This window comes from Bos indicus, chromosome 14 (assembly GCF_029378745.1).
Source record: "Bos indicus isolate NIAB-ARS_2022 breed Sahiwal x Tharparkar chromosome 14, NIAB-ARS_B.indTharparkar_mat_pri_1.0, whole genome shotgun sequence".
Taxonomy (NCBI): Eukaryota; Metazoa; Chordata; class Mammalia; order Artiodactyla; family Bovidae; genus Bos; species Bos indicus.
In genome coordinates, this window is record NC_091773.1 from 81197664 (window position 1) to 81217019 (window position 19356).

Here is a 19356-nt window from a genome sequence, read left to right on the forward strand (position 1 = left end):
GGCTACTTATCATAACGTAAGAAAGTGAAGAGTTCATCCTTGTAATGTCACTTCTGTTACACACCAGCTTGTTCTGTAAATGTGGGACTCGTCTAGGGATCTCAGTTCTGTTCCTTTGGTCTGACTCTCAGCATCAATATTGTACTGTGTTAATCGTAGTAGCTTTTACAGTAGTAAGTAGGAGAAGGCTGTCCACCTCATTCTTGGCTTCCAACTGTGTCTATTCTTGGCCATTTATTCTTTTGTAAAAATTTTAGGATCACTTCGTCCTGTTCTGTGAAATGCTGATTTTGATAGAAATTGTGCTAAACTTTAAGTAAGAGACAGTGGACATCTTTAAAATTTCATTCCTCCTATTCATCTCCATAGTCTATCCCAACTCTATTTAGGTCTTTATTTATGTCTTTAAATAACATTCTATAATGCCTACCATACACATTTAGATGTCTTAAGTTTATTTGGCTCTTCATAACTTATGCTGCCATTATAAATGGTAATTTTTTTAAATTAACATTTTCCTAATTTGGTTATTGGTGGTTGTTGTATAATGTCTTTCTGTCTAGCAAATAAACTCTGATAGTTCCCATATTTTGTAGATTTCCTGTCTAGTTTTCTGTGCAGTCACATCTTCTGCAAATGGTAACTTTGTGTGGTTTTTGTTTTCAAATTTTCTTCTCTGTCACGCTTCCTCCTCCTTACTACTCTTGTGTCACTGTTGGCTGAGACCCCCGCCACCGCGTCAGGTCACGTAAGTGACAGCAGGGCTCTCCATCTTGTTTCTTTCTTTTTTTTTTCTTTTTTTTTTTCCCGTCTTGTTTCTGACTTCAGTGCAAATAATTCTAAAGTTTCATCACTAAATATTATATTTGCTGTGGATTTTTGATAGTAGCCTTCCTTGGGTTAACAGTATTTTTCTACTCCTAGTTTTCTAGGAATTTGTATCAGGAATGGGTAGTAAATATTGCTATAATTTTTTTCCTCCATCTAGTAAGACGATTATCTGGAGAAGGCAATGGCACCCCACTCCAGTTACTCTTGCCTGGCAAATCCCACAGACGGAGGAGCCTGGTGGGCTGCAGTCCATGGGGTCGCTAAGAGTCAAACATGACTGAGAGACTTCACTTTCACTTTTCACTCTCATGCAGTGGAGAAGGAAATGGCAACCCACTCCAGTGTTCTTGCCTGGAGAATTCCAGGGATGGGGGAGCCTCGTGGGCTGCCATCTATGGGGTCTCACGGACATGACTGAAGCGACTTAGCAGCAGCAGCAGCAGTAAGATGATTATATAGTTTTTTTCCCTTATTAATGTAATGAATTACATTGATCATCTTCTGTTGTGAATCACCCACATATTCTCAGATAAACCACTTGACTCTAGTATATAATTCTTCTGAAATGTACTGCTAAACTGATTCACTAATATATTATTTACTGTTTTGTCCTGACATTAGTAACAAAAAAAACTAGTTGAGTAGCTTTCCTCTTCTATTCTTTGAAATAGAGGCATATTGTTTTTGAAGGTTTAGTAATGGTTGTTACAGCCTTCAGATTTGTTGCCTTTTGTAGGGGGAGAGTTTTGAATACTAATTAATCTGTTAAATAGTTCCTTGGTTTATTTGGATAATCTATGTCTTCTGAAATATATGTTGGTAAATAACATTTTTCTTAAAAATTTCTGTTTAATACAGATTTTTCAGCTTACTGTTACGTTCCCACATCTCTGTTGTGTCTTTCATTAGTCCTTCATATTTTTCACTTGTACTTTGATTTCCCTTTGAACAGTCTTGCTAGGGGTTTGTGTTTACTTTTTTAATTTGCATTTTAGTTTTTTCAGAGAGTCATGTTTTGGTTTTATTGACTTCTCTATTGTTTCTTTGCTTTCTGCTTTACTGATTTTGTTTTTATATTATTATTTCCTTTTTTTGCTTTGCTCAGATTGTCTCTGATGTTGTTTTTCTAACTTCTCACATTGAATGGTGAGCTTACTTTTTCAACCTACTTATTTAGGTGTTTTTTTCTAGGGGAGGTAACTTTATTTTGAGTTTCCTGTGTGGCACTAGTGGTAAAGACTCCGCCTGCCACTGTAGGAGACATAAGAGATGTGGGTTCAGTCCCCGGGTCAGGAAGATCCCCTGGAGGAGGGCATGGCAACCCATTCCAGTATTCTTGCCTGGGAAATTCCATGGACAGAGGAGCCTGGTGGGCTACAGTCTATAAGGTCACAAAGAGCTGGATATGACTGAAGTGACTTAGCACACATGCATGCAACTTTATTTTAATACAATTTCAAACGCAGAAAAGTTCTAGAATAGTACAAAGAATGTTTTCATACTGGTTACCCAGATGTTCCAATTACTTACATTTTGTCCTGTTTGTTTTTTAATGTGCAATCATTCTGTTTGTCCACGTGCATATGTGTGTGTGCGCTCACTAACTTTTGGTCAGCCTGATCTATCAGGTTCTGAAACAGATGGTATTAAATAAAATCTCTCACTGTAGCTGTGGTTTTGTCAGTTTTTTCCCCTATAATTCTTAGTAGTTTTGCTGAGTTCTATATTATCAAGTACATTTAGTTTTTTCATCATTACGTCCTCAGTATGAATTTTTTGCCTTAAATCTATTTTGAATTATGATGTTTCACTGTGTTCCTTTTGGTGAATAGTTACTACTATGTGTGTATTCCTTTGTATTCAACTTTCTGTGTTGTTTTATTTTTAGAGTGTTTCTTGTAAGCTGTATGTAGCTGGACTTTGTTTTTTTAATCCAATCTGATAATATCTGTCTTTTATAGGTGAGTTGAACCCATTTATATTTATTATGATCACAAGCATTTAAATATATTTCTTCTATCTTACGTTTTTTTTGCTGATTGTCCTTTTGCTGTTGTTATTTATTTCCTTCCAGTCATCTTTTGTATTGATTGAATTTTCTATATTCTCTTTTATTCTGCTGGTCTAGAAACCATTGATTATAAACTTCTTTTAATACTTTTTTTAATGTTTCTTTTTTGAAGCCTTCCTTATTTTTCAGTTATAGAAATACTACATACTTTTAACAAGGGTAATTTAAAAAGCTATATCAGGGAAAAAGCCAAACACCCCCTCCTGTGTCCACGTTCATCCCACTAAAGCAGTGGTTGTCAAGTGAGGGTGGTTGTGCCCCTCGGGGAGGCCGGACAGTGTCTGCAGACCATTTTGGTTGTCACCCCTGCGCACGGGGACACGACTGGCACAGCAGGCAGAGGCCAGGGGTGCTCTCGGCACGGGACAGCCCCCGCAGGAAAGCACCGTCCAGCACGAGGTGTCAGCAGTGACGTAACTGAGAGGCCTGCTCTAGAGTGTCCAGTTCTTTTATGATTTAAAACATAGTAGCAGAAATTTCTGTAGCACTTACTTTGTACCAGGCCCTCTTCTAACACATTTAATCCTCGCAGCAGGCTTATGCAATATATACTATTATCTCTGCCTAATAGATGAGATAATTGAGGCACAAAAATGTTAAGTAACTTGGTAGTAACACAGCTAGTGAGAACTGCGAACTGGAATCAGGTGGACTGGCTCAGAAACCATGTTCTTAGCACACTTAACACTTTACCACAGAGCGTGCAGGTCTGTACATAGAACTTTTCCCCCTGCATCATTAAGATTTGTGTGTGTATACATGTATGTATGTACTGACATAAGTTATTTATATATATCCACACCCATGTATATATTAATATATGTATGTATATTTTACATAAAGTATCTACTGGTATATGTATGCAAAGATATAAAGAGTGCTTTAGGATCATTATTTCATAAAAAGGGCATCATATTCATTTAGTCAACACTTTTTTTGAATACCTGCTATAAATCAGGCCCTGGGGATATGACAGTAAATTGTTAAAGTCCCTGCCATATAGAGTTTATATTCTAGTAGGATGAGATGGTTATTTAATGTATACTACAATTTTCAGAGAGTGATAAAGCCTATAAATAAAAACAAAGCAGTTTTCAGATAGATAATGTATTCTTTGAGCTCTGTATATTCCTCTATAAGTTTCTAACAGCAGTCCCTCCAAGGGAAATAGGATGGTTTTAAATCGTTTTCTTTGAAAGATGGATAATCCAAGGGATCCTGAGTTTCGTTGCCTTTTTCCTGTTAATGAACATTCACTTCGTTTCCCATTTGGGTGACTAGTTCCCTATTTCTGATTTCTTTTGTCTGTGAGATAGATTCCCTGGAGTATGTTTGCCGAGTCCAAGGGTATGTCTATTTTAAATTCTTATAGATGTTGTCAAGCTGCTTTACAAAGAAGTTGCAACAATTTACATTTTTACCATCAGTAATTAGGATAGTGAACTTTTATTGACTGACTGTATCATGCCAAGCATTGTCTTGTGGCTCTGGGTTTTTTACCTCCCTTAATACTCATGACTATCCCGTCATATATCATTATCCTCATTTCACAGATGAATAATCTGAAGTGTTAAGATCACTTGCCTGGTCAGAACCTGCCATCTGCCCTGTTTAGTACACTGCCTCTTGTGGTCACTTATGAGCATACTTCTCCCCTCCCGTGGTGTCTAGTAACTGTTTAGATAATCTTTTTAAATGTGTTCAGTCTAATGGCTGTGAAAAGATCTTCTAATTGTTGTATACTGTGGGTTTCCTTGACCATCGTTGAGTTTGTTGTTGTTGTTCAGTCACTAAATCGAGTCCGACTCTTTGTGACCACATGGACAGCCGCACACCAGGCTTCCCTGTCCTTCACTGTCTCCTGGAGCTTGCTCAAACTCATGTCCATTGAGTCAGTGATGCCATCCAACCATCTCATCCTCTGTCGCCCCCTTCTCCTCCTGCCCTCAATCTTTCCCAGCATCAAGGTCTTTTCCAATAAGTCGGCTCTTTGGGTCTTTGTGTTCAGTAGCCAAAGTATTGTTCAGTTTAAGTATTTTATTATGTTCATTGGCCATATATGAATGCTCTTCCCTAAATTGCCCTTGCATATCCTGTGATCATTTTTCTTTCACATTGTTATTTTTATTTCACTTTTATTTTGCTTGGTCAACTGTGGATATTCTTGGAATAGAATAGATATTGATCCTTTACCTATAATCAGTCTGCTTTGGAAACTTTTTTTCAAAATCTATCTAATAATCTTGATTTTACTTATGTACCTTATTGACATCAGTGTTCTAAATTTTTCTAGGGTCTGTCTTTTCTTTCATTTCTGGTTTGGTTTTCTTAGGGTTTTAATTTTTTTTGTTCATCTGTCTTTAATTGGTCTGGAATTTGATTTTAACATATTCTATGAGCTAAGGATATTTTCTTCCAGTTGTTTAGCTCCTTTGCCCACTAATTATTAAATAAATCATTTTTGTCCTATTAAATTGAAATACCAAATATCACCTTCATGTTAAATTCAAGATTTATTTTTTACTAGGTTTGTTTTTGGATTTCCTATTCTAATCCCTTATCTGTTTTTTACTTGTTATGTTAATACCAAGTTGACTTCATGTAATAACTTTATAGAATGTTCTAACATATGACCATGTAAATCCCATCCATATTTTCCCAAATTTTGTCTTAGCAGTTCTTTTTTTTCTTTTGGTTTATTCATCCATATGAACCTTATGATTATTATATACACTTTTTTTTTTAAATCCATCTTGGGATCTCTATGGTTGTCATAATGGGACAAGGTTGTCAGTGACAGACTCCAGCAAATACTGCTGAAGGATGTAGGCTCTTTAAAAGCCAAAATGGAGAAACGGAGAGAAATCATTATGAAAAGCAAAAAAGAACACAGCTTGATCTTAGAATGTAGTTTCTTTTATCTGTCACTGTTTCCCACAAGGATGTAGGCCGTGAATAACAGTGCCTACAGAAGCCTGGCTGCCTTCTCAGGAGGATCTCTTACCTTGTTTGCTTCCTCCTCTTTGTGCTAGGGATTCTGGCGCCCTTCCTACCCACCAGGTGTAAGGAATTGGTACAAGACCTCCTTCGTGTTATCAGGTGATTTCTGCAAAGTTAGGTAAAGTAAACTCAATTTCCCAGCAGCGTCTATTAAATCCTGACTGAGGATCATTCCTGAGGATTTCTCTGATTTTGCTTTACATGATATATATTAATTTTGAGAGAAATGACATTTTTATAAAATTATCTTCCTATCTACGAACTTTATGTCTTCTCTTTTATTTAGATATTTTATTGCCATCTGTAACATTTTATATGTTTTTCTTCATCTAAGTCTTATTCCTTGTTGAATCCGCCTGCAATGCAGAAAGTGTGAGTTTGGAAGATCCCCTGGAGGAGGGGCAACCCTCTCCAGTATTCTTGCCTGGAGAGGAGAGGCTCATTGCATGGGCAGAGGAGCCTGGTGGGCTGCCATCCATAGGGTCACAAAGAGTCGAACATGACTGAAGCCACTGAGCACATATAAACATCTCTAATTATCTTACAGATTTTCTTTCTTTGGTGAACAGAATATTTCCCTGTACCTGTTTCCAGAACTTACTGTTCACATAGGAGGAAAAAAGGTCTTGATTTCTGTATATTCATTGTATTCAGTCACAGCATCGAATCATCAAATTCTTTTATTTATTTTAGAAGTTGTTTTGTTTTTGCCTTTGATTTCCTAGGTGTACAGTTACATCCCATTGACAAACAGCTTTAGTTTTCACCTTTCAATAATTAGTTCATTTTCTTGTACTATATTATATATAATCTCCAATATAATGTTTTGTAATAATGGTGATAAGAGGCATGTGCTTATATTTAAAATTTTAATGATTAAATACCAATTCTTCTCTCAAAACCTAAAGTTACTTGAGATTGTATCCTCTTGAATAAGACAAAGAATTTGACATGTTTTCTGCAGTTGAGTATCTCCCATCTCATTGACTTTGTTTACACGATTGTTTTTAAATCAGTTGCTATTTAAATTTGCAGTATATTTTTTGAGTTTCTTTTTTTCTTAAGACTCACTTTTGATTTGGCTCAAGCACATTCTTTAGTAGTTCATTCGTCAAGGGTCATTGTGGTAAACTCAATCTTTTTTGTCTGAAACTGTGCTTATTTTCCCTCACTTGAGCTGGATTGTCCGTTTGCCTCTCTCAGCTCTTCTAATAGACTATTCACTGGCCTCTTTTGTTTATTGTTTGGGAAGTATGTGCTGTGGATCTTGCTCTTGTTGCTCTATGGGTAATCTATACCTTTTTTGTAACTTAAGATTTTTGTCTATGATATTTGCAGTTTCAGTGCAAGGTTTCTAGGTATGATTTGTTTCAATTACGCACCTTGACCCTTGAGGTACATTTTAGCTGTTGATCCCTTACCCTTAGAAAATTATTGTTGTTTTCTTTCTGAACATTGCTTCCTTCTCTTCTTTTCTGAAATTCTTATTGGACATGTTTTGGGGATTTATAATTTCTACCTTTATGTCTGTTTGTGTTGCCTTCTAGATGACTGCCTCAAATCCATCTTTCAATTAATTAAACCTTTTTATTGAATATTATAGAAATTTATTGTTTAAGTTTATTTCAGAAACTGTATTTTTAAGTTTTTTTAAATTTCTAATTGGTTCTTCATAGCTTTTCATGGTTCATTTCTGCCTGTTTTGGTTTTATAACTGTTTGTTCTGTTTTTATGAATATTATTCTTTAATTTTTCTCATTGTTCATCCTAAATAGGGGCTTCCCAGGTAGCTCAGTGGTGAAAGAATCTGTTTGCCAATTCAGGGGATATAAGAAATGCCAATTCGATCCCTGGGTCAGGAAGCTTCCCTGGAGGAAGAAATGACAACCCACTCCAATATTCTTGCCTGGAAAATCCCATGGACAGAGGAGCCCAGAGGGCTACAGTCCGTGGGGTCACAAAGAGACGTGGCTGAGGACCCACAGATATCCTAAACAACTCTTTAAAATGTCTTTTTCAAGTTTAGTTTCTCCTACCCATAATAAGCTAAGCTCTGATGTGTTTGGAAGTTTCACCTTCTAGCTTCTGCATGTTTGTGTTGAGCTTCTGTGTCTCTCCGAACTGTCTCACTCACCTCTCCCCGAGTCTTGCCTTTTCTTCCACAGGCCCACCTACCCACGCCCTCTGTTCCAAACCCAAGTCTGAGACTGACAGTTTTTGCTTCTGCTCTGCACAGATTTTCAGCCTACTGCAGATCCACTACTGAGCTAGAAGGCTTTGGCTTTGTTCCCTCTCAGGAGGTTGTATCTGCACTCTTGTGCCTCCCTGAATGGCAGCTTTGTGAGCAGCAGCCTAAGTCGGCCTGCAGCAGTGACTTCCTCAGCCTCCTCTGCTGGGGGCCCCATCCCCAACAGGCCACTGCCTCCAGGCAGTCAGCCAGAGGCAGGGGCCCCCCGCCCTGTGCCTTGCTTTTTCTCCTTAACCCGCCTCTTCTGGGCCCTGGGGCCTGTGGCTCAGCCCTCCTGCTGTCACTCTGCATTTCTGTTTCATTTTGGATACTCAGACATAGTTATTTTTTTACTTTTAGGTGAGGGTATATCTTTTAAAATTTCTCTTTTCATGTGTATGCTTTTATTGCCATGTTTCTGGAGCAAGAACTGTGAGGTTACAGAGTTGTCCCAAAGCTTGAATTTCCCATAATTTCTTCTTTTCCTGTTATATGTAATAACACATTCCACTGGTCTTTAACAAATCTAAATTTCTTAGTGCTAAGATGGAAATTGTGTTGAATCTAGTATTTCTTAAAATAATTGTGATCTTTCCCTATAACTGAGAGACCTTCCAGTTATGCCAAAATATTTATTGTAGCAGGAATTGGTCTATAAAGCCAGCACTTTTTTAAAGTGATTTTAGGAAAGAAGAGTAGCTCAGAAGCTAAATACCCTTGCTTCTATTCTTGTTTCTTACATTTGTAATTTTGCAAGAAAATGCAATATAAAGGAAGCATATAGGGTATAGAATACTAGAGGAACCATCTCTGAATTTCTGAGTCTTTCTCTTTTGTTGATGTGGTACTTTTCTGATTTTTAAAGTTTCTTTTTTTCTCAAAGGCCCTGCTATCTAAGTATGTAGTGAGGTCTGTTGGGGATTTTCTCCCCGGGACTTGGAAGCAATGAACCTGAAAGAATGACACTCAGACAGTCTCTTGCAAGGACTGACAAGTTTATTTCTGCAGCCAAGCCTTTTTATATAAGCAGAAACAAAGAGCTTAAAGTATAAGCAGAGTGCATACAGGGTTAACACATAATCAGTAAAAACATTTCAAGGACAGCACTCTAAGTGACTCATGTGCTTATCCTACAACCTGTTTTCTCAAGTAACATCCCTATTTATTATTAAATCTTGGCGCCGAGCATAACCAAAGGCAGGAGATGTTTTTCTGTCCACAGTACACAAAGCCGGGGTACTTCTGGCCCTTTGCCATTTTCCCAAGGACTTTCTCCTAATTCAGCTATTTTGTACTACGCTTCCCAACAAGGTCTTTCAGGTGAACAGAAATGTATATGTATCAGGAATTTTTCAGTTGTAAGAGACAGAAACGTGACTGAAACTCACTAGCCATATCTTCTCTTGTATAATGAGAAGTAATGCATTGATCTGGTCTCACAGGATGACTGAAGTCCAGGACTCAAAGGCTGTTGAGAGATGCCATCTGTTTTCTCGACTTGTCTCTTTCTGTTAGATTCACTGTTTTTCCTCTGAAAAAACTTTTCTACATTGGTTCAGGAGTGGCTGAGAGGCATGGGGGATAACTGTAGAAACTTTTGGATGTAATTTAGCAAGACTTATAAAAAAAAAAAAAAACCTCTGAAAAAAATGTTGCTCCTCCCTACCCCCAGGTTTTGAATGCAAAATCCCAGGAAATGATTAGCCTAATTTAGGTCACATGCCTATTTTTGCACAGATCATCCAGACTAGTGAGAGAGTCATTTCCTAGGCAGGTTGATAAGGAGTCTGGCGGTCCCCAAGGAGAGAGGGGTCTGGAATTCTCAAGGAGGAAGAAAGGACAAACGTTTTTTTTTCCTTCTCTACATTCCTTAGGATTATATAACAATAATGTATCCTGCCTGAGGACAGTCTCTGGATTAAACCTTCTGGCTAATTCTGTTATCTAAATATGTAAATTATGGGAGTAGGTCTGGTGAAGTCTTTACAACCTCCAGACATTCTTTGGATTCATTGGAGAGTATAAAACTTCATTGCTAACACTAGCAAGTGGGTACTCTTTCTGCCCCCTTCGATGCCTATGTCAGAAGCTTTCTCTGTCTCCTTTATACTTTAATAAAACTTTATTACACAAAATCTCTGAGCAGTCAAGCCTCGTCACTGGCCCCAGATTGAATTCTTCTACTCTGGGGGCCAAGAATCCCGGTGTCTTCACGTGATTCAACAACAACCTTTCACTAGGGACTTGGGTCCTCTGCCCATGCATTTAGATGGATGCTGGGCTCTATGATTGTCTTCCCACTCAAAGGTGTGTCATCAGAGGATAAGCCTTCTCTGGCCAGGAGAAGCAAGGAAGAGATGTCACCAGACAAAACCAGATGTCTACCTCATGTGTATAACCTGTATTTTAAATTTTTATCTTTACAGACGGAAAGAATTTACTTTCAGGTTTTCTTACCTAAGGGGAGCAAAGAGAAAAGGAAAGCTATGTTCTTCTGCCGAGGATGGAGCGTCGGAAAGGCCACAGACTTCGCAGCTTCTTTAGCCAGCCTTAAAAATGACAACAACAGACTAACAGCTAAGGTAACAACAGGGTGTAACTTTCCCTGGAAGTTTTAGAATACTCTATAAAGCATGTTTATTTACTGCATATGATGTATTTCTGTCTTAACAGAAATTGAGGTTATGTCACAGTGTCTCAGGAGAGGCATTACCCTTGGATCATATTTTGGAAACCTGGATTGCTAAGGAGGATTGTCCTTTGTACAGTGGTGGAAATATTATCTTGGAATATCTGAGTGATGAAGAACAGTTTTTAAAAAATGTTGATTCTTACTTGGAATAGCCATGCAGGGACTCAAGCCAGAAATCACGAGGAAAATTCATCGTTCGTCAACTTCTTTTACTACAAATACTGTGTGTGTGTGTGTGTGTGTGTGTGTGTGTGTGTGTGTGTGTGTATAAAAGTTCCTTTCGAATGCCATTATGTCATAATTTATATTATTAGTCTTCTATTAAATTGAATTTGAATTTTTGTGTTTTCAAGTGTAACCATGAACTGACATCCAGTTAAACAAATGCTTGTATCTAATTAACTTTTATTAGTTTATGCTGTAATTACAACAACAAAGATATATTCTCATTTGGTTAAATGTCAGCTTTGATGGGCCGTGAGTCTGCTCTACCCAGAATCTAAGATGAGGCAATGACCGTTTTGGGGGACATTGCCGTTCTTATGGTAGAAGAAAGAAATGGCTCTTAGAAGATAAGATGCATGACCTTTTGCTTTAAGCAAGACACATGACCAAGCCTAGTCTCATGGGGTGGGGAAGTATAGCCTTAGTATCTGCCTCCATTATGATGCGTAAATTGGTGTGTATACATGAATCATAGAAACTTAGAGGTCATCTCATTCACTCTACAAAGTTTGTAGATGAGGAATCTCAGGCCTAGGAAGAAGAAATTATTTTTTTGTTGCCACCTAAGTGCTTTGGGGCATATCTCTGATAAAAACCCCCTCCAGTGACTTCATCATTTTGTTGGTATGGATATATTACAATAAAAAGGAAGATGGGATAGCTGAAGTTCATTACAGACCCTTTATATATACCCAAGCACAACTCATGCCAAAAGTAACAACCTTGTACCAACACATTAAAATTAATGCTCCTGACTGATGTCTTCCATCTATACTCCACAAAGTACCACTATAGAGAAGGAATGGAAATTATTTCTGTTTGTTATCTGTCCCTTTCCTACTTTGCAATAGACAGGGGTAGTGGCTTTAGGTTTAATTAAGGGAATAAACTCAGAATGTTTATTTCATCTCTAATTCTTTCTTCATACTGTTTTCATGCGGTGAATGGAGATAACTTCTGATTTCTATCAGCTGCTTATACATTCATTTATTAACCAAGTTATTCAAGTACCTTCTAAATGTAAGGATTTGATGCTAACTGCCATGGTGGATACAATGAAGAAATGCATACTTAATTAAAACTAAAATACAAAGCAGTATGGCAAGTGCCAAATGAATATATAGTAAGTGTCGTTACGCTCTAATAACTCTTTTATGAGAAACCAGAAGACCAGAAGTAAAAATAATCCTTAAATATATTACCAAATACCAGAAAGTTTTAATACCAACTAATACCTTAGCATCTGTCATAATTACTTGCACAGAGTAAGCTGACCATGAATTGAACAAAAGCTAAATGTACCAGAAAAAATACCAGTGGGGTTGAAAAGAGAGAAAGTAAGGCAGCAGAGATTGAGCTAAACTTGAGGAGACCAAAGAACAGGTCCTGTCATGCCTGTCATGATTAGAAAAGAGAAAGCAGTGTGGTGGGAAGGACTTACTTAAATCATCAGAAATCTTATCTCGGATAGTTGAGTGGACTAGTTGGAAGAGACACAGTTGCCAGCATTCTTGGAGGCTATATGGATCCAGATGCTGGGAGGATCCAGATGCATTGTGGGCAGGAGAGGAAGTCCCTCAAGGGTCTCATTTCCAGATGACTCTTGCAATCCGACCCCTTTCTCAGGCTTTCTTTTAAGGCTTTGTGTCTGCTTAATACGGAGAAGGCAGTGGCACCCCACTCCAGTACTCTTGCCTGGAAAATCCCAGGGGCGGAGGAGTTCTAAGGTTGACTGTACCCACCTTCCCCTTTAGAATCTTTTCACTGCTCACAGGCAACTAGAACTGAAAGTAGAAAACCCACAAATTGAAATAAGTTTTAAACTCAGATAAATATTTAACGTACATGATGATAGAAATGAGTTGTCATATAAGCAGCCAGTAAAGACATGTGAATGATGAACTACTAGATTTTCCCCAGATTTGTCAGATTGTATTCTAGATAATTCTTAAGGAGAAGAGGAAAGGCTGCAGATGGAAGAATCTGAGGAAAGTAAAATTTACATGTCACACCTCTTTGACGTGGGAGACAATGACTGAATGAAGATATTTGGTCACAGAACATGAAGGCAGCTTTGGCTTCAAGTCCTTTGTGTCTGTTGTTCTCGTCTTTTTAAACCAGGGAAGTTCCCTGAGAATTTAATTGAGATATCACAGAAACAGTTCCAGTTGCTATTTTCAGTATTGGTACACTGTATCTTGTTTTTCTTAATGTGATACATGGAAATAAAATTTATGAACTATAATGTATTGCATTCGAAATATTAACCTACATAAATCAAATTTTCAAAAACTTGTAAAAATGTGCAATAAAAATTGCTTGGACAGTTTTTGAAGAGCAAACGTTTTATGATCTAAAATACTCAGCACATAACTGTCATGGTTAGATGAGACACATTGTCATGATTACATGAAGGGTCTGCTGAAATGGTTATATGATCAGACACTACTAGTTCTATAGGCCCAGTAGTAGATAACTATAAAGGGTTTTTTGCTGTTTTGTCTTTTTTTTTTCCTGCTTAGCATCACAAACCCCTCCTCTTGTCTAGAAAATTGAAAGCATTTGTGAGTCTATGGATTGAAGTCCAAAAAGCCTGATACTTTTCCTTATTTCTGGCAGCCCTCAAGCATATGGCCTAAGTTGGGTCAGTTGAACTATCTTTGTCCTTAGCTGTGAACTAGGAGTAGTGTTACAAGGAAGGAGGAAGAATTCAGAGTTAGTCCCAGTGGCCTTCCGTCACCCATTGGGTCAGAGTCCAGGTGCCCAGCAGCAGTGGTCCACTAACCAGACTGTTTCTTTGGCCGTGCGTATGGCTATATGCTTTCTCTAGGTTGCCAGGCTATCGGGTAACCACCCAGGAAATTGTTTTTCTACCTAAGGACACCGCAGACAGTTTCAGTTTTTGCCTCACTGATAGGATCACTATTGAGAGTTGTGGGAAGACTTACTGGCCTAAGGTTGCTGCACGGCCGGGTTGTGGGCTCCGCAGTTTCCTAAGTAATGATAAAGAGCCACCAGGACTACGCTCCAGGAGGGAAGAATCGGCTGGCTTGGTTACTGTGGTGTACCCTGCTCCTGGCCCAGGCCCCCAGCACGTGCGTTTAGTAAATTTTTATTTGATTTTGACCTGAATGAATAAAATAATAGTACTCAACTTTAGGCCTCCTCAACATCTATTTAAATTTTTGGATCCTGTCTGCTTTTAGCATAGAAGGGAACAGAACTCAAAGACGATGACACTAAGGTGTTAAATTCAGGTAAATAGGAGGCTGTTTTTCCAGTGGCAGAAATGAGGAAAGGGGTGGGGTTGGGCGGGAAGGAGCTAGGTTTCGACGGTGATAAACTGAACCTGTTAAATGCTGTGTCTTTTATGTTTCATAACTGGGTTAAACCGGTTGTGTCACTCCTTGGACAGCTCTGCACTTGTTTGAATAGTACAACAGTCCCTCCTACTGAACTTTGATCCGGCAGAAACAACTGTTAACTAACAACTTCAGACCATCACTGGAACACCTGTACGAAGAATGTTCTTCAGTTTAGCTTTGCATACGTGATTTCTTTTAAACTTTTAAAATGATTAGAAAACTTTTTATTATCCTGCTTTTGTCATCTGTGACTCTTGGAGAAGCCAGGAAATCCTTTCTCAGTTTCCTGAACATAGAAAAGACTGAAGTGCTGTTTATCACAAAGACGGAAGAAACTGTGGTTGTAAGGTCAAGTTACAGAGATAAACAGCCAAACTCCAGCTACCTCCGTGTGCAACTGGAAGATGATAAAATGCTCCAAGTGGTGAATGTGACCAAGACCTTATCGGATGTGACCAACTTTACCATACACCTGGTGACGGGTGGAGACGGAGAGACAAATCTGACCGTTCAGCTGTGGGATTCAGAAGGTAGGCGCGAAAGGCTCATTGAAGAGATAAAGAATGTCCGAGTCAGAGTGCTCAGACAGAGACAAGACAGTCCTTTCCAGGCATCAAACCTCATCAACAGAAACATCCTAATGCTGTTTCTGCCAATGATACTGTTAAATAAATGTGCGTTTGGTTGCAAGATTGAGTTCCAGGTGTTTGAAACAGTGTGGAAGAGACCTTTGCCGGTAGTTCTTGGGGCGGTTATACAGTTTTTTCTTATGCCGTTTTGTGGATTCCTTCTGACGCAGATTTTGGCCTTGCCTGAGGCCCAGGCGTTTGGATTTATAGTCACCTGTACGTGCCCAGGTGGGGGTGGGGGCTACCTCTTTGCTCTGCTTCTAGAAGGAGATGTCACTTTGGCCATTCTGATGACTTGCACGTCAACGTTTCTGGCCCTGGTCACGATGCCTACCAATTCTTACATATACAGTAGAATCTTAGGGTTATCGGGTACATTGCATATTCCTATTTCTAAAATTATGTCAACCCTCCTTTTCATCCTCGCACCAATGTCAGTGGGAATAGTCATCAAGCATAGACTACCTGACAAAGCAAAGTTCTTGGAGAGGATCATTAGGCCTCTGAGTTTTATTTTAATGTTTATAGGGATTTATGTGACTTTCAGCATGGGATTGGTGTTCCTGAAAACAGTTAACCTAGGCGTGCTTCTGTTGGGTGTCTTAGTTCCTGCTTTGGGGTTGTTGTTTGGGTACTTTTTTGCTAAAATTTCTATGCTGCCTCTTCCTGTTTGTAAAACTGTTGCTATTGAAGGTGGGGTACTGAATAGTTTCTTAGCCCTTGCCATTATTCAGCTTTCCTTTTCACAGTCTGATGCAGACTTAGCATCTGTGGCTCCGTTTACAGTGGCCATGTGTTCTGGATGTGAAATGTTATTGATCCTTCTGTTCTACAAGGCTAAGAAAAGATGTATCCTTAACATAGAAGAAAAAAGAATGAAAAATCCCCCAGTCTAACGGTTAAAGCTTTCCTGAATTTTCCTACTCTGAATGAGATACTGTGGGAGATGCAAAGAATATCCAAGATGATTCCTGCTCTCAACTCACTTATGCTCTGATTGAAAACTTGACATTAGGGGAGAAATACAGTCATATGTGCCTAACACCCAATAGACAGTCCAGACTGTTAAATGTGCAGGAATTCAGAAGGAGACTACTATAGCATTGGATTGGAATATAATACTTTATTATGATATATCCCAAGTATTTACAGGAGGGCTGCCCTTCCACAATAGGCATTTGGTAACCTCTCACACAGTGAAGGGACATGTAAATTCCTATTGAAATCAGTCCATCTTAAATGCAGCGCCTCTGGTCTCCTCGGTGTCCCTCCCGTCATCTCCACCGTTTGCCTTGGGGCACAGGGTCCTCTCTCCCCACTCTTCTCCCTTCTTCCCTCCTCTTTCCTTCATTGCAGTAGCTGTTTCCTACAGACCGTCTCCTGTAAAAGCTCTCTAGCGGTCTCCTCTCCATTCCCAGTCTCGCTTTTGTTCTGCCCTAGATTGCTGCCTCCCTAAACCTTTCTTCCCCAGCTTTTGGCCCGTCTACTCTCCAATCACTGGCAGATTAATGTTCCTAAAACTTAACTTTGATCATGCGCTTTCCCTGCTGCAAAGCCGTGTCACCTCTTGAATAAAGTCTGTATTCCTAGTGAGGCATTTCCTACTCTGCTGACTTTAGCTTTCCGGTTTTATCTCCTCTCCCACTTTTTACACGCAGGCTTTGTTCCAATCAGCAGATAACTGGGTCACTCATGACTGTGCCCTTTGTTCACATCGTCCCTGCAACCTGAGGGGCCCACAGCATCTCTGTCTAAACTCGGACCACTCTCACAGACCTGGCTCAAACACAAGCTTTAACTAATCCCTGCTAGCTACCGGGAATTGAAATTTCCTCTAAATTCTCATCAGTTTTTTACATTCATAGTATTTAGCCAGTCTGGCTTGCATTACAGTTCTTTGTGTTGCTATTGTATCCTCCTTATCTTGCTATAAGTCTTTGAACATGTATTTTATAAACATGTAAACAATGCAATATAATAAGTTTATATAATAGCATAAACAGTATAATATAAACAGTAGAATATGCTAATGCAAATAATATTTATTTTGATACTTTATATAATGTCTAGTACGTTTCCTATGTGCTTATTCAAATAAAGTGTTGAAGCACAGACTAGGGCCTAAATGAATAGTATGCTTGTTTTTATACTAACATTGAGTTTTTAAAGGCAATTTTTAGTATCTAGTTTCAGTTTTCACTTTTTTCCAAAGAGAGTGTGAGCATCAAGAAAGAAAAATATCACTCTTAAATAAATCTGCTTCCCACATTTCACAGGCCTGTAGTTGTAGGCAAAGTACTTAATCACTCTGTAGTACCATGTTTTCACCTAAAAAATGGAGATGATAGTGTAAACGCCATCAAATTGTCATAGGAGTTAACTGAGATCTTATGGACAGTATACTTAGAACAGGGTACATGCTCCTCAAGTGTTAGCTGCTATAATTATTTTACCACACTTCAAACTTTTGACCCTGGTGTACCTACTATTGTTTTGAAATACCAATCTGATAACTTTAGTATGGAAGCTAAAACTTTGAACATTTTCCTATCAGTGTCATTCACCATCTGACTTAGAGTATTCGGGAACTTTTGTTCAGTTTGCCAACTGACAAGACAACCATAGTTTGTTTTGGTTTTTTTTTCGTATTTTACCAGATCCAGTATTTGAATACCAAGATTTATCAAAGCCCTGGTTTGGCATGGTTGGTGGATGGTTATTATTCATTTTATAAAATGATAATTGCCTACATGAAACACTTTACTGTTGACTCCATTAAAACAGAAATCTCCACTTAGGACATTAAATTATAATTAAGCTTGCATACATTTGACTTTTGCACATTTTCATGAACATATTTTACTGATAGGGAGATAAGAAATTGCCTTTCCAGTTGTACTTTATCCTTTACCTTGCAGAGAAACAAGACATTTCTCTGCAGTTCAGTTTTCAAATTTGTAAAAGGAAGAGATTCAGTTGAAATTTAAGATATTGCTCAACTCCTACGCCTGTAATTCTGGCATGAAACTCCGGGTCATTGACACCATAGATGGTGATGGATTCAGGTTGACGGTAATAACCACCCACAGCAGCTGCTTTCTACTGGAGGCAAAAACCAAAAGAGGAGTTTCTTGAAGGCAGAGACCACATATTATTCTTTGAATTCCCTGTAGTTTTTAACCAATGGCTTTAATCAAGTTGGTGCTCAGAAAACATTGAGTTAATTAATCATTAATGTCTGTAAAAGTCAATATCATATACTTAGGGGCCAGGTTATGCCTGGGTCTTCATTCCCAGCTCTATCACCAGCTGGGTGACATTGGTCAAGTTACTTAATCTCTCTGTGCCTAAATTGATGTGGAAAGTGGGGATAATGATAATACATACCTAATGGTATTTTCATGAGGAGTAAATGAGTTAACATTAGTAAGATCCTCAGAATAATGCCTAACACACAGTAAACTCTAATTATTATGGTTACTCTATGCATGTTTGATCTTGCACCTAAAAGCAGACAAATGTGTGTGAATGGAACTTGAAATGTATTTCATTTATCTTACAGATGTATCAGGGAAAGACTGAAATTTTACATGAGACAGTTTGTCTAATTTAGATGGGGATGAAGTTATTCAGGCCACTTACTTGTTCTTTAAGAAGGAGAGACATAAAGCAGTCTACCTAATTGTTTGAGTTCAGACCAACAACTTGTCCAGCAATAATCAGTATCAAGGCTGCAGAGAACGAAGAGCTTTATTTGAGGTTTTAAGACTGCAGTTCAAGAGACACAGGTTTGGGTAAGCCTGAAAGAGTATCATAGGGGAGAAAGAGAGTCAGGAGCTTATACAGGTGAAAGTTACAAGGATGTTCGCGAATTTTGAGTAACCTTGATTCAAGAAAGGAAATAATTGTCCTTAAGGGACAGGCTGTTGTGAGTCATTTTAGGTTAAGGGCTCAATAATCTCTTGAGTTTCTGGAACACTGGGTAGATGTTCTGGGTGCATGTGTTAAGATATTAAGGTGTATTTGGGCTGAGACGTAAATCACACTTCCTCGATAGCATCCTGCCTACCAGCTCCATCTTCATTTTCTTTTCACACATTTCACACAGCCATAATTAGTTAGACAAAAGATCCAAGGGTAAAGGGATAAGTCATGTTTAAAAAAAAGTTTCATCCCAATCTTTAATAGAGATGATTCTATGATATATATTGATATATATATATTTTTTGCAACTAAAAACTGTCAGCAATTTCAGCCTATGTTATGTCAAAACATGAAACCTTGTGAGGTATCCTGAAGATTCCACTCATGAAGAC

General features: G+C 38.4%; 3 protein-coding genes across 3 annotated transcripts in view; all 3 read left to right on the forward strand.

Annotated features, from left to right (window-relative positions):
- ZFAND1 (zinc finger AN1-type containing 1) overlaps positions 1 to 13375 on the forward strand; it is a 25633-nt gene extending 12258 nt beyond the window's left edge. Inside the window, exons 7-8 of the mRNA XM_019973853.2 lie at positions 10556 to 10711; positions 10803 to 13375. Of these exons, the coding sequence (XP_019829412.2) occupies positions 10556 to 10711; positions 10803 to 10973 (327 nt within the window). The 3' untranslated portion in view covers positions 10974 to 13375. The remainder of the gene's footprint in view (positions 1 to 10555; positions 10712 to 10802) is intronic.
- A 141-nt stretch (positions 13376 to 13516) lies between these two features.
- Positions 13517 to 15936, forward strand: SLC10A5 (solute carrier family 10 member 5). The gene has a single exon (XM_019973848.2). The coding sequence runs from the start codon at positions 14620 to 14622 to the stop codon at positions 15934 to 15936; it is 1317 nt and encodes a 438-aa protein (XP_019829407.1). The 5' UTR covers positions 13517 to 14619.
- IMPA1 (inositol monophosphatase 1) overlaps positions 14821 to 19356 on the forward strand; it is a 31096-nt gene continuing 26560 nt past the window's right edge. The window contains exon 1 of the mRNA XM_019973852.2: positions 14821 to 14941. The gene's annotated coding sequence lies outside the window, so the exon portion shown is untranslated. The remainder of the gene's footprint in view (positions 14942 to 19356) is intronic.

Excerpts from the sequence above, each read along its gene's own strand:
- SLC10A5 (XM_019973848.2), top strand. The coding sequence starts at position 14,620 with ATGATTAGAAAACTTTTTATTATCCTGCTTTTGTCATCTGTGACTCTT.